The 14,231-nt window shown below is 38.9% G+C and overlaps 1 protein-coding gene across 2 annotated transcripts in view; it reads right to left on the bottom strand.

The window, feature by feature from the left end:
• LOC117207877 (neuroligin-4, Y-linked-like) overlaps window positions 1–11,107 on the bottom strand; it is a 37,327-nt gene extending 26,220 nt beyond the window's left edge. The window contains exons 1-2 of one of the 2 annotated variants that reach the window (XM_033448546.1): window positions 10,701–11,107; window positions 9,920–10,230 (exon numbers count right to left, since the gene is read on the bottom strand). In XM_033448546.1, the coding sequence (XP_033304437.1) occupies window positions 9,920–10,114 (195 nt within the window). In that variant the 5' untranslated portion in view covers window positions 10,115–10,230; window positions 10,701–11,107. Of the gene's footprint in view, window positions 1–9,919; window positions 10,231–10,700 lie in introns of those variants that run through there. The other variant, XM_033448548.1, reaches the window with a different exon arrangement.
• Window positions 11,108–14,231: the final 3,124 nt, after the last annotated feature.

The raw sequence follows: 14,231 nt of genomic DNA on the forward strand, positions 1-14,231 counted from the left end.
AAGTTTTTCTCCGCGCTATGTACCGTGACTTTTGCTTCGCTTCGACCGATATAATTACAATGCCGTATCGAAGTTGAAATTAAAATGACACATGCAATTCATAAAAATTTTCTACGGCGAGTGTTCGAGTACTTTTGCGAGCCATTGTACTCGCATACGTATGTGCATATTCAATGCTATTTCCACCGCTTTTTCCACACTCTGCACATGTTTCTAAACGCCCATGTATATTTATCGTGGATACATGAAACTATGGATACAACGTTGAGGTACAAACATTTTTATTTCCAATCAATCGCTTCAGAGAACGGTATAAATTCGCGAGACGTTTGCGTGTGGCCGTTAACGAAACTCGATAATTGCTTTCGCTAGATATAATTGCACAGAGAGAGAGAGAGAGAAAGAGAGAGAGAGAGAGGGAGAGAGAGAGACAGACAGACGGAAGGAGAATGGAAGAGAAAGAAAAAAGAAGAAGAAGAGAAAATGGATGGAGAAAACATTGACATTCTTGGAAGCAATTATACCAGAAGGGCTAATAAATCTCGTTTGGTGCGCGTCGACGTTAATTGCACCTCCGGTTGGTGGCCGTGAGAGGTGAACTTTCGCCTCTTCTTTTCCACCCCTATTGAGAAGGACGATGGAGCCGCATCGAGTTCAAAATCACGAATTCCCATTAACTGGAGGATTCGCGATGTTACCCGGAGAATGATAAAGAGAGCAAGCTGACAATGTTGGAAAGACGTGAAAAAAATTCTTGCCCCTCGGCCTTGTTTCTACCCTCCAGCTCTCTATAATTATGGCATTTTCTATCTTGAACGCTGTCGAAAGGAATTTTATAATGGAAGATAAGTTTTTATCGAGGATTTATAATATCAGTGCCATGGAACTGATATTGATAAGAATCTAATATATTATAATACGAAAAAATGAAAAATGAAAGAATAAGATAAATTCGATTAAAATTATTTTTACACCATCCCTGCCCACTTTCCATTTTCTACGTAAGTAGGACATTTCAATGCTTGGATTTTTCACCATTGTCAATTTGACGTGCAAAAATGAATTAAGTTCAAACGAATCAAATGCTTTCTTTCTTTATCGTCTTAATTTTCTCCCTTTCTTTCCTTGTTTCTTTATTCCACTTTTATCCTTTGTCGTTTCTCTTTTATCTTCCGCTTCTATTCATCCACTGCCTCTGTTCTTTCCTCGCCATTATTCCCTCTGGTTTTTCCGATTGTGGAAATATTCGTGTGCGGAAATTCCGTAAGCCCGGTAATCAAACAGGTCCATCAAAAAATAACGCTTCTCCATGACGCTCGGAAACAACGAGAGCTGGATGACCAAAAATATACCACGCATACCAATGCTCAGAAACTGACGACTTTGCGTTAATTTTGAAACCACGGGCTCCGATTGAGTTCGGTTCGGGATTTTATTTAAAAAAACGAAGAAAAGAAAACGCGCAAAGAAGAGAGAAACAGATAATTGTAATGGGAGCGAATGTTCGATCGCGGGGAAAAATCGACGAGGGTGGAGAAAATATTTAAATGAAAAAAAAAAGAAGCGCCCTGACGATTCGATTCGACCTCGTTCGCGCTTGTGTTTTCGAGTCCGTAAAAAATTAACGACCTTCACCTGGCGTTGCAGCGTCGACAATCAGCGTTCATGTTGGTGAAAACGTCTATGAAGCAACGTTGTTGATGCGTTATTTATTCCCGCGGGGTCATTGATTTCCCTCGTCGTCGCGCGATTGATTTCTGTTGGTACACCCACGCAATTATCATCCCTCTCTGTTTATTCTTTTATCTTGGCTCTGCCTGTGTTCTTTCTGGTCCTTTTTTCGCTTTCATTTCGGTTTGCTGCGGGACTTTGATTCCAGGAAAATCGAGCGCTCGATGCGTTGATTTTGAAGTTTGTAACGAGTCGGATGTCGATGTGTGCTTCGTGTTCTGGTTTACCATCGCTGCGACACTTGAAACGTATGAAACGCGGAAGAATGTGTCGTAGAAATGGTCGATTAAAATATTCGACGAACGCGCGAAAAATAAGACGCTTTCGAACGATATTTGTATCACTTACTCTACTAGTGATACGTCTGATCGTAGATGGACCTATATCACTGTTACAATATTGTTGCACTATTTTCTCGTTTAACGCATTTCAATTTATTTCGTTCTCTTGTTATTTGTTTATTATTCTTATATTTTCTACAATCTATTATAAAAATAAATTATTGTAATTTTATAGAAACGTTTATTAAAACGCACTCATTGTCAAACGAAATTGAAAATTAAATAGAAAAACGAACGAGCGAGCAGTAATGTTAAATATAATTACTGGAAACTTTTATAAATTCGGCGCGTAATTAAAATTTCGAATACGTTTTATACTAAAATTTCATAAAGATCAGAAAATTAAAGGGACTTGTATGTATATAGGGTAAAATAAATTATACGCTCGCGGTGGCACGAAAAGCTGAAACACTGTTAGTGATACGAGTTTGCTTTCATTCGGATAGCCCTTACATGTGATATAAAAGCGCTTCCTTCTGTACTTTTTAACCCGAGTATAATTTTTGAAAACCGTTGCGAGCAAAAATTGACGCCAACTCACGCGGTGTTGAATGAAAAAATTCCATTTTGTGGTCACGAGACGAGAGAGACCCGTGAAAAATCCCCTCGAAACGACCATACAACAACGCGTGAACTATCTTTCTAAAACGTCCAAACAATCGCAATGGACAGCCTCTTTATTACGTCAATTTGAAAAAATGCATATTTCCACGGCAATTTCCCAGTGAAAAGAGGTGTCGTCGCACTCGAGTCCCAACGACATTAAAATAATTTTCGAAATATATTTTCGCGCCAATATCTCGCGAGTCCGCAGAAAACCACAAATATTTACGCGCTGTTGTGCTCCGGACAAAAATATTTCATTGTCCTCGAGAGGGAAAAAATGGTAAAAAAGAAAAAAAAAGAAGAGGAAAAAGCAAGAGAAGAATAACGCTGAAAGCTCGTATTAAAGCGCGAGAGTAAAAAAAAAAAAAAAATAGCGCTCGCTTAGTGCAACTTGGACTGCGTAATGCGTTCATAGACGCACAAACGCGTCGAACGGTCGTGCTTAAGAATTAAAGAGCAGATCTGGGCCACGGCGATAAATAGATCGACTAGAAAATCCGAGACGGTGCTTTCTTAGTTTATGGAGAAGTTGTACTTATGCTGCCCTGCTTCGAGCCGAGCAATTTTCCGCTAATGCCCTCATGAAAGAAAGAAAGATCTCGTACACACGGCCCGTATCCTGTGAAATTACACTGTTCCTCGAGATATGGTTCCAGCCGTATTACCCTCGAATTCTCGTAAATTTAATTCGTTGGGGAGGGAAAGTCGAACTTCGTGAGTCTAATGGAAATTGGAGACGGTTAGAAAAAAAGCTCGAATACCTTGGGAGGAGCAGAATGATTTTGCGTTAAGGAAACGGTAAGTAGCGTTAGGTGACCTTAACGTGAGATCCCTTAAAAATCTACTTTTCTTTCTTTCTGACCGTTCTCCCAACTTTTTATTATTTTAATTAAGCTTATAATCTTCCAACTCTAAAAATTCGTTCTTATTTCAACGATCTTTCAATATCATCATTTCCAAACATTTTAATTCCCTAATTTAAAACAAAATCCTTTAAAAAATCTACCCTGTTTTTCTTCTTTTACTCTCGTCTTAACGTTCAATTTACGATTCCTAAACTTTAAAAACTCTTCTAACAATCTATTGGTACCGATCTTTCGTACCTCTTAATTGTCCTTTCCTTTATTAATGATCATCGATAACTTCGCTCTTAAATTTCTTAAAAGACGTAAATCCTTTCCTAACTCATCCACGATAGCATCGTCATTCTCGGTACGATGCAAATTTTCCACTGAACCATAAAAGTCCACGCGAAGTGGCCACGAGTTGCGAACGCGTCGCTACGGAAAATTCGACGAGACATTTTCATTTCCACTTGCAAGTTAGTTTATCATCCATAAAATCTCAGCGATGCGACAGCTGCCCCGACTGTACCGCGTGTCATCGGCAATTGACATGTAAACTGTTAAATATTTTATTAGTAGGTCATAGTTACTGGCAAGCAACGTTCAACGTGTATACGATGTCCATCGTTCCGGGTAGCTAACGTAATGTCATCGTTCCGTAATTATGTTGGTATTACCGGCCGACCATTATTATTGTCAGACTGCGGCATATGCACCGTGCACATATTAGACTGTTTGAGCGACGGGCTAACGTAACTCCGTAATTACCCCGTGATTAACGTAATACGATCGATAGTAACGAAAAGCGTACTTCGCCATGAAATTATGAACAATTTTTATCCTGAATTACGAAGCATGGTATTATAAAACGTATAAGAAAGTGTGAATTTATTGAACGGTTGATAAGAGTTCGTTTTTATTTATGAATTGTGTATTCCGAGAGAGCCGGAGTGGTTGGTATATGTACCAAGCTTATTCTCTAATATATATATATATATATATATATATGATATATTGGGTTGGCAACTAAGTGATTGCGGATTTTGCCATTAGATGGTAATGACAAAATCCGCAATCCAATAGTAGAACGTGCTATTTAGCTTGAATATACGGTCAGTTTTAGTACGCATGTCCTTAGCCCTTCTTTCAGCTACTTTAGACTGTTATGAAATGTTAGGTGATAATGACAACATCCACAATCGCTTAGTTGTCAACCCAATAATTTTAAGTATTATATTTTGTGAATATACACAGGTACGTACACAAAGGTTCACCGAAAAATTCGACTACGTACTTGAAAATACCTTCTACGAATATATCGCGTTATACGAAATATTTTGAAATTTCATTGGCATTGTTATGAGACTATAACGGCATATTGAAACTACAAGCTATATAGTATTATAGATGCAAGTACGTACTTGGCAGAGATCAAAAAAGTACTTCAACAGTTAATTATCCATTAAGTTAATAAACCTGGATATTCAGTGGGGTCGTATTAGAATAATCTCCTATCGATTATCTGTCCTCTCTAGTTGCGATTATGCAAATTCATCTATACGTGACAAGTTTTTAAACTTGATTTTGTCGAAAGTGCTATCTGCAAAGTAATTTTGTTGTTCTTGATTTTCGTTTCAACCTACAGAATTTACTTGTCCGCTACACATCGAATTTAGGACAACGGTATGTATCTTAAGTTTGTATAGTGTAGCCGAATCAAGATCCAGACAACACACTTATTACACTCTTCGTCCTCTCGAGCGTCGTAGGAAAGAGAGATACGCAATCCGGTGTATACGTGAGGCGACTGCTTAATCGGCGAATCATTATAATTCCTTTTTGCAGGCGGCAATTTTGCCTCGAAACCATCCGCGTGCAGACGTGATCGTAATTCTCATTATCGCGGTGGCGCATGGAAAAGTTTCAACCCCGCCAAGTGGAATTCGAACAATTCCTGCTGGCCAGGACTGACTGGCAAAAAAATTGCTTCGTCCCGTAATAGATCGGGTAAAAGAGAAGAGCGTATTTAAAAGAGGGTTAACTGACGAGGAAAGAAAAATAGTCAACGAGCTATAATAGAGTCTTCAGAGTATGAAGAGGGACTTGTTAAATAGCAGAACGTGTTATTTAACTTGAATGTACGGTCAGTTTTAGCACGCATGTCCTTCGTCCTGCTTTCAACTACTTTAGACAAGTGAAACGTTCGTTCCTTGTGTTTGCGCTTGGGCGTTTAATTTTTCAACCGAAAAAATTATGTACACGGTTGAGATATCAAAGAGAATTGTTTACTATTTTGGGCGATATATACGTAAAAATTTAATAATCGATTCAAAAATGGGTTTAAAAGGAAAATTTCAACATTTTAGTAGGATCTTTCCGGTGTATAAATTTTTGATATTCCAATATTTCACACTATAAATGTCTACGGGATGTTCAATATTAATACTTAATACGAGTGCTTTTAAAAAGCTTCTGAAAGGAATTGATAAACAGAATTTTTAACTACCATGATCAATAATACTAAATTTTCAAAGAAAATCCATCGTATTTATCGTAAAACAACATCATAATACGAAAACACTGTTTGGCATGATACGAAAATCCAGAGCTTTCTATTCTAAACTGTCACGTATTATTCGCATTCCTTACGCTCATATTCTTTGGTTTACATCTAAAAAGAAAAAAAAGCTTACCAAGCTATTTGTCGAAGACACGTAGAAAATTCTTGTTCTTCATATCTGAAATTCACTGTGCAAAACCAACGATAGCCGTCAGAAGGTTAGGGCGGTTTCGAGCAAAAAGAATCAACGAGAACGGTGTCAAATCTTGCGCGATTCCGCGCGGAACGGAAACGAGGGAGCGCGCGGTCGTTCCGGCTGAACTGCGGACCCGTAATTTACCGAGCGTTTTTAGCCTGGCCAGTCCCGTTGGATGGATGGATAACGAGAAAAGTTTTTCGCCCGGGACGCCTGCTGGTCTTTACATTACGCGCTGCAACTCGCTCGTTTCTCGTTCGCCTGGCTCGCTCCATTTCGCGCGATTGAGTGCTACAAGAGGGAAACGTCGCAATGTCAATCGTTTCGCTACGTCGGCGTAGCGCGTTGCCCTACCGATCTGTAAATACGATCGTTTCTAAGGGAAGATTTGCGAGAACGAGCTTGACCCGTTATTCGTTATTCATTCCACGATCGTCATTCTTTCGCGGTTGAAAAAGGAAAGGTAGTAGAGCGATACGTTTGTTCGTCAGAATTCTAATTTCAAACGAGTTTTCCGAGCTAGCGAAATTCCGAATTGGCTCGTGACTCTGCTACGATCCTTGAATTTTTATGTTTCAGGAACATGTTTAACGTAAAATTGAAGCGAGAATATACATATCGGTAATAATCTTTTTATTTAGTTGTAACCGAAGATATTTTTTATTGCCAGAAAAAATATAATTGGATGGAGAATAAGCGGAAGAGCGTTGCATGATTAAAAATTGTTTGATTTTATGGGACGCGTAGCGACTACAAACTTTTGCTCGATGATATATGTAAAATTCACATTCGGTTTATAATCTCGAGTTCGTAAATCGGTTGATCTGAAAATATCGAATAGCTTGAAACTTCAACGACCGATATACTGATTTTCTATCAACGATCTCAAGTATTATCGAGCAAGCGTTCGAGTGCTCTACGTTACCCGACATAAAAGAGAAAGATTTAAAATTCAAAAACGACGATGCTTGCTATCGCCTGAATTGCTTAAACTCGCGGAAAGAGGGTCGGATAAAAGATTGAATAAAAGGTGCTCGACAATCGGCGGATACTTTTCACGCTCGCGAAATTGGCTGTCCGCTTTCGTCACAGTACTGGATTGCCTATAAAATCATTCGACGTCCATCGATCCTTTCCCTTGTCGATATGAATATCTATTAAACGCAATTCACGTCTCGCAGCGCGACGCGACGTGGCGATTGTCGCAGTAAACGTCAAGTTGGCGTCGTTTTTGCCGGTTGATTGACGTCGTAAAAATCCGACACGAATATTTCCTTTTCAAATGATAGACGCGACGACACCGATGTTTAAAAAAAACAATTCTCTGAAAAGCACACCTTTTATTTTGTATACACGCAGAGCGATGAAGTGTCGTTCGAGTGAAAAAAAGAAAGAAAGGAATTGAATGGAGGATAATTGAAATGAACCGGCGAGTTTGTCTGAATGATGGAAGTAATATTGGTGAACTAAATTATGGAAAATATTTATTGCAGCGCTGCTGTGTATGGATATGTATGACACCTGTATTCGGTATGTTATTTACGTTTTATGTTTTCTATATGAAAAATTTTGAAAACTCTACAAATGCAATTAGAAGTTACCGACGTCCTATCGTGCTAGCGAACATAGTTATCGCGTGTCATTGCAATCCAATTGGCGAACTGTGATAAATATTTGGCTGAAATCGATAGACATTTTGTACGAGAATAAATTTGTTACGTAATGGAATTATGTCACGTGGAATTTTTATTGTAATTCGAAATAGCGGTTGGACAAGATCTCGAAAAAGGGGAAATGTAGGGAAAATTCTCAAAGTATTTTAGTAAAAGAACATTTCAAATACGTTTATCACGTCAAAATCATAAAATCGATGTAAAAGACTGATATAGGGAAAACTATTTAATCTACGCGTATATTTCTTAATTAGAAAAACGGCGCGGAAATTTTATGTTCGTTGCTAAGGTATTTGACAAATTAATTTGTTTCATAAATAAAGAAGTTATAGATCTAGAATCTTAACTATACGATTTTATACGGTTTCCTATACTAATCAGTACTATATATATACAGGGGATATAGAAGACTCGTAGCTATGCTGCACGTTTCATTCTACGGATTGATAATTACACACGATATCCTACGATAAACCGAGCATCCGTATCGTCTTCGAAGATTCCAAAAAATCATTTTCAGGCTCGGAACTTCAATCGTAATTTCCATCATGATTCGTTCCACAGAATCAGAGCTTCGAGAACGAACAAAAACGACTAAAAACTCGCTGCAAGAAAGTAAGACGTTTGGCGGTGGAGAGAATTTTTCGAGTATCCATATTCGCGGTCTCGGATTCATATTTCCACTGCATCGGATATTCAAACTCTATTCCTAGGCCAGGTAACCATTTCGTTCGATAGTCTCTCCCACCCTTTGGGGCCAGTGTGCTTCGCCGCGCCGCTAAAATGGCAGAAATCGATGTACTCAAATATTCCATGAATACCGCGGCAAAGATTTCTGAGCTTAAACGCGATGCGATACATAGTTATCGCGTTGGGAAATTATTTATACGATCGCATGCTTTACGACCAGGACACAGCGAATCTCCTCTCTTCATCGACAATCCACCACCTTCACAAGGATTTTTAACGCTTTAACGGGAATTTTATCCGTCGACTGATCCAGTTTTCGTGACGCAATCTGCGTTACAACGGACCCTTTCAGGCTCCCTACGTGCACAAGGGTTATGTATTCAATATGTAAACCATCTGATAGTATGATCGATCCTTCCTCCCTTTCTGTTTTATTTCCATTCTTTGGGCGTACGAGTTGAGAAAACTTCGAATACGTCGCTTTTTATCTGCTACTTGATAGCATCGAGCGGGTAATGTTACCGTTGTTTGGATACTTGGATTTGTGGAAAAAGATGGAGTCAAAGAATAGCGCAGAGGAAAGATTTTTATCTCTGAAACAACTCGAATTTTGAGAATAAACCTGGTTTTAAAGCCAAGCTGTCAGAACCGAAGCAAATATGTCATGGTATATCTTTTGCACGTTTTGACACTAGAACTACCGGCATTCGAGACGTAGCTATCTCTACCAAAGCCAGTCAAAACGACTGGTCTTTAAAAAATACGTAATAGTAGAATGTTTGTATATTTATCGATCTATTATTATCTTACAAAAGGAACTCCATGTTCCGAGATCACAAAAACTATATAATAACAACTTTAATAATAACAATAAGTACAATAGTGAAGAATATTCAGTGCCAAAACCTTTCGTAACAAGAATATTAATAGATGTTTCAAAACATAGTTGCTTGTGTTTTTAATTGGCCTTAAATTGCGACGAAACGTGATTTCATCATTAATTTCAAAGCCTTCTTTTTACCGTACTTTAACAAATTCAAGCAACCCTCTCAAATTTTACAAAGATACACTCTCGATAATATACGGTTAAACTTAATAACGATACGAATATTCGATAACTCCAAAAAATAATTAAACGATGGATTATCGTATAATAGGATTATATTGCTTAAAACATTGCCCATCCGTTTGGCAACCCTTGAAATCGATATTCGGCTGAGCCACAGGCTCGTTTGTTCGGACGAATGACTTTCGAAGAGAAGAAAATCGATACATACCTGAAGAATCCCACGTATCTGTCCGCTCTTGGTCTCGACGATGCGCGAAGCGTAGCGGATCTGCGTGGCAGCTCGCGATACCTCGCGACCGATCAACACGAGGATAATAATCAACACGAGGCAGCTTTTCGATCTGCTCAAGGACCTCGTGACCAGCGGCCTCTTCCTGGCCGCCGGCTGGCATGGCAAGAGCATGACAGCATTTGCTGGCGGCCACTCGAAGCGACGCCAGCAGCATAACCGTCGAACACGACTTCAGCCACGGCCTCGAAGGTCTGCCGACCGCTCGCCGAGATCACCTCCGCTTGATTCTAAACATTCGAAATAATTTCGCTTTTCAACAAATATTTTATTACCTATCGGTTATCGTATTAATTCTTTTTTATTCGCACAGGCTACAGTATAATTGTAATTCTGTACCAACGACATTCAACCTTCTTCGCGTCATGACACAAGTAAATTAATTATTAGAATTAATAATGATCTAATATACAATAATATCTAATAATAATAATGATCTAATGTACAATATAAAATTGTTCCGTATAGTATACCATAAAGCCTAACGTAATAATGTTTCCAATAGAAGCGCTATTAGTAAAACGAAAGGGCTACTTTTTCATCAATTTTCTCCATAAATATACTTCCAACTACATTTACGTCAACAATTAACCAAGATCATCTTCGTTCCATGAGATGCTCGATTTATTTGAAAAAATAACCCGCGGCAATCTTCTACACGCGTCTTATAACTCCGTCAAGATTGCATCGAGAGACTTACCTCAGCCGTCACCGGAAGCGATACAATGTTCTAGAGGTACTTTCAATCAGCGGGACGAGTCTCGAGTTATTTTGTAGGCCATACAACGTTCTTCGCCAACGAATCGCTTCGTAACTTCGTTATGCAAAACGTCTTTGAGTAGTTGCAGCTCGCGTGGCCCGCGGCTGAGATCCAGCCAGCCACTTCTGCTTCTTTTTCGCCTGTTCCTACCTTCCTCTCCTAACCCTCTCTTTCGGCTGTGCAAGTTAAATTGCACTCAAAACATCCCTCGAACACAGGAGGGAAGAACATGGCCCAGCCTGAATACTTTTTTCTCGTTTCCATGAGAATTCTCCTGGCTGCACGATCCTGGTCGTGGTTCTTTCCGAAATCGACGTGGCTGTTTCTAAATCGCTAGTGACCGAGGGACGATCTGAAATCAAGAGAAGGCGAACGTGAGTCCGGTTCCATGTAGAAGAAAGGATGTTAGGGGGGAGGGAGGTGAGAAGCTTGATCAGAGGGATGCCTCGAGGGAAAGCAAGTTTTCTCGAAGCAATCAGTGCCACTCCATGCTTGTATTTTCCATTGGATCGCCATTCTCATTCTCAACTAGCTGTACATATCTGCACTATGTTACTTTCCCTTCTTCAAGCTGCGTTTCTCTATTTCTTTTTAAATAAATCTCGATAATTTGAGATTCGAGACAACGTCCGTTCGAATTTTCAATGAAAGTCGAAGCTTCTGGTAACTACAGATGTTAGACGCGATTACATCGATGGATGTCGTTACTAAACGCTCAAATTTACATTTTCGCTATATCGGTTCTATCGATTGTACGTAGGCTTGCGACGAGCAATCTTTCGCGCTGCGAGATAAATCTTTAAAGCTGACAAGCTGCGCCGGATCGTGGTGGAAGATTGGACGAGGTTCGAGCGAAAAGAGCAAGATTAGCCCGTACCGGATGCTTCGTCTTCTCATAAGTAGCGATTTCAAATGTTTCGCGAAAACAACATTCGCGACAAATAGACCGAGAATGTTTGTGCAAATCTTGATAAATATAATTGAAACATTTACACCTACTAAATACTTCTACTTGGAACGAATATCACATTTTATGTATTTTATATACGTTCGTATTTTATATCACGTACATTTAGTGCAGTCTTGCACCTTTAACTTTTCCATAAATGCACAAAACTCCGTAGTCTAATGATAACTGCGTAGAATCTCGTGTACGTATTAGAATGTGCTTATTTTCATTCGTGATTGTTTCTTTGTAAATTTGAATTTCGTACGTATGAATAAATAAACTTCATTATTTTATGGTAATTTGGAAAATTTAAATTGGATGTTTTTAAACCTCTGTAATATTTTCCTTTGACAGACGAGAGGAAAGTAGGAATTATAAAGTGGACAAACGAGAAGTGAGTGTACGTAATAAATAATATCCGTACGTATTCATTAGTCGCGTATCGGTAAATGAGAACTGAATTCTATGTTTCACAGTACAACAATTGTTAATTGTTTTAAACGTCAGTGTTTGAACAAGAGGCAAATTTTAATTGTATCGTAATTTCAATTATTAGAATGCTTCGAGCCAGATAGATTTACAGGCGATTCCGTAAAAGCTTTCGTTCGAGCTTTCTCTTGTTACCTTTGCAAGCCTGTCATTATATAATTAAATTAATGCAATGCGATCCAAATAAAGAGTCAAAGAATTAAAAAAAAGGATGTAGCAATCAGGTACCTTGACTTCTTTTCATTATTTTCTTCTAATTAAATAATTAACTCTCCCACGGGCGTCGATAGGTCTTTTTACATTCAGGAAGTAATTTCTTCCCTTTATCCTCGCTTGTAATTTTTCACGAGAATAAAACTTTTGATACGTATTATTCCTTGTATTATTTTATTACATACTTATTACTTACATTTAGCATTGTTGTGTCTTAAATACATCCCAGATTAGTTGATAAAACATTTATTCTTATTTATTCGTCGTGAGAGATTTTCTTTTTTAATTCTAAGAAAATTCTTCCGAAATTCACTGATCCTCGATTACGTGGTATTCGCGTGTTCATCGAAAATTCCAGATAAGGGCGTACCTACGTAGTTAAGGGTGCATTCGAGTGTAAAGAATGAGTGAGCCCGCGAGAACACGATTTGGAACCGTTATTCATGCCGCTAACAAAACGATTTGTCAACTTTATCGTTAATGCAACTCCTTGCGAGTTTCATAGACCTTTCAGGCTTCGTCCAGTGATAAAAAGAAACGTCGCGTGTCTCCTTCGCGTAGATTAACATTCTCTATGGTCCCTTCGAACACGATACCATCCTGACAGAAATTTATTATTAATCGAACTCGAACTTTTTTCATTTGTACCATGAAAAATTAAGCTGGAACGCATGCAAATACCCGGAGTGTTTCGCGTTAACGAAAGAAGACTCTTTGAGAATCCTAATGGATTTTCTTCTAAAGGACCAGCACCGTACTCAGCTAGCCGCAGAATGGAAAAATCTCTTTGATGCTCGACAAAACAATCTCTTTTCCGGTGAAATCGGGCTAATGATTCTGGTTTTCTTGAAAAATATGTGGAAAAGCGCGTATAAAACGGACACGACTCTCAAAGCTTTGATGGTGTTTCAGGATTTAAGGGAATTCATACTGAAAAGTTGTACATAAGTACGGCGGGATATTGCACTGGTAAGCGAGGTTCTCAGCTCTTCAAAGCGAATCTTCATGGAGAACACCTGTTTTCCGGAAGTTAATACGTACAAAATAGAATTTCCCATCAGACTGGTGCGTTAATTTGCAAATTCTTACATAGAATGCGAATATGTAAATGTTAACGATAATATTAATTTCTTTAAAATATTTCGAATCGATTGTCGTCGTGATATTATTTAACTTTAAAACCGATCTCAAAATTTATGTAGAGATTACAAGGTGCCCATTACAAACATATATGTACCTACTTGATACAAAAAGCCAGTCTACGGTATGAATTGAGTGAAACGAAATTTGTTTAGAGAAATTGCAAAATGTTTCGTATAGCATATACAACATGGACCTAAATATTTTCTATTACAAGTGTTTAAATACTTTCATGAACCAGCGTATATAACGCATTATCGGTTGTATTAATGAAATAACGTAGAACGCGCATGATGTGTCGTTGGTTTCGAATGGGTTAATAAACGATCTTCGTCCAGCTCTCCATCGCGCCCTTTTAATTCAATTGCACTCCCATTGGCGCGTTGACGGGCTATCAGAAAGGGAAAGCAGTTCGCCTAACGATTTGATCGAGGGAAACAGGATTGAGGCAGCTGAACGCATTTCCGGCCAAGTCACCGAGGGGACGAACCCGCCGGTCGAGGAATCGAAGTTCCGCTAATTTAATTCCGAGTCTCAATTATCGGTCGCGTCAGATTCCCTGAGCGGCTCTAACTTTCAAGCCTCTGCATCCCCAGATAGAGGGGGTTGGTTCGAGCGCGCGTAATACAGCCGCGAGATCCTGCCCCTGTATTCCGCCACTTTATCTTGGGATTGACGTT

This window comes from Bombus bifarius, unplaced genomic scaffold, assembly GCF_011952205.1.
Source record: "Bombus bifarius isolate JDL3187 unplaced genomic scaffold, Bbif_JDL3187 scf7180000008047, whole genome shotgun sequence".
NCBI classification, from domain to species: Eukaryota; Metazoa; Arthropoda; class Insecta; order Hymenoptera; family Apidae; genus Bombus; species Bombus bifarius.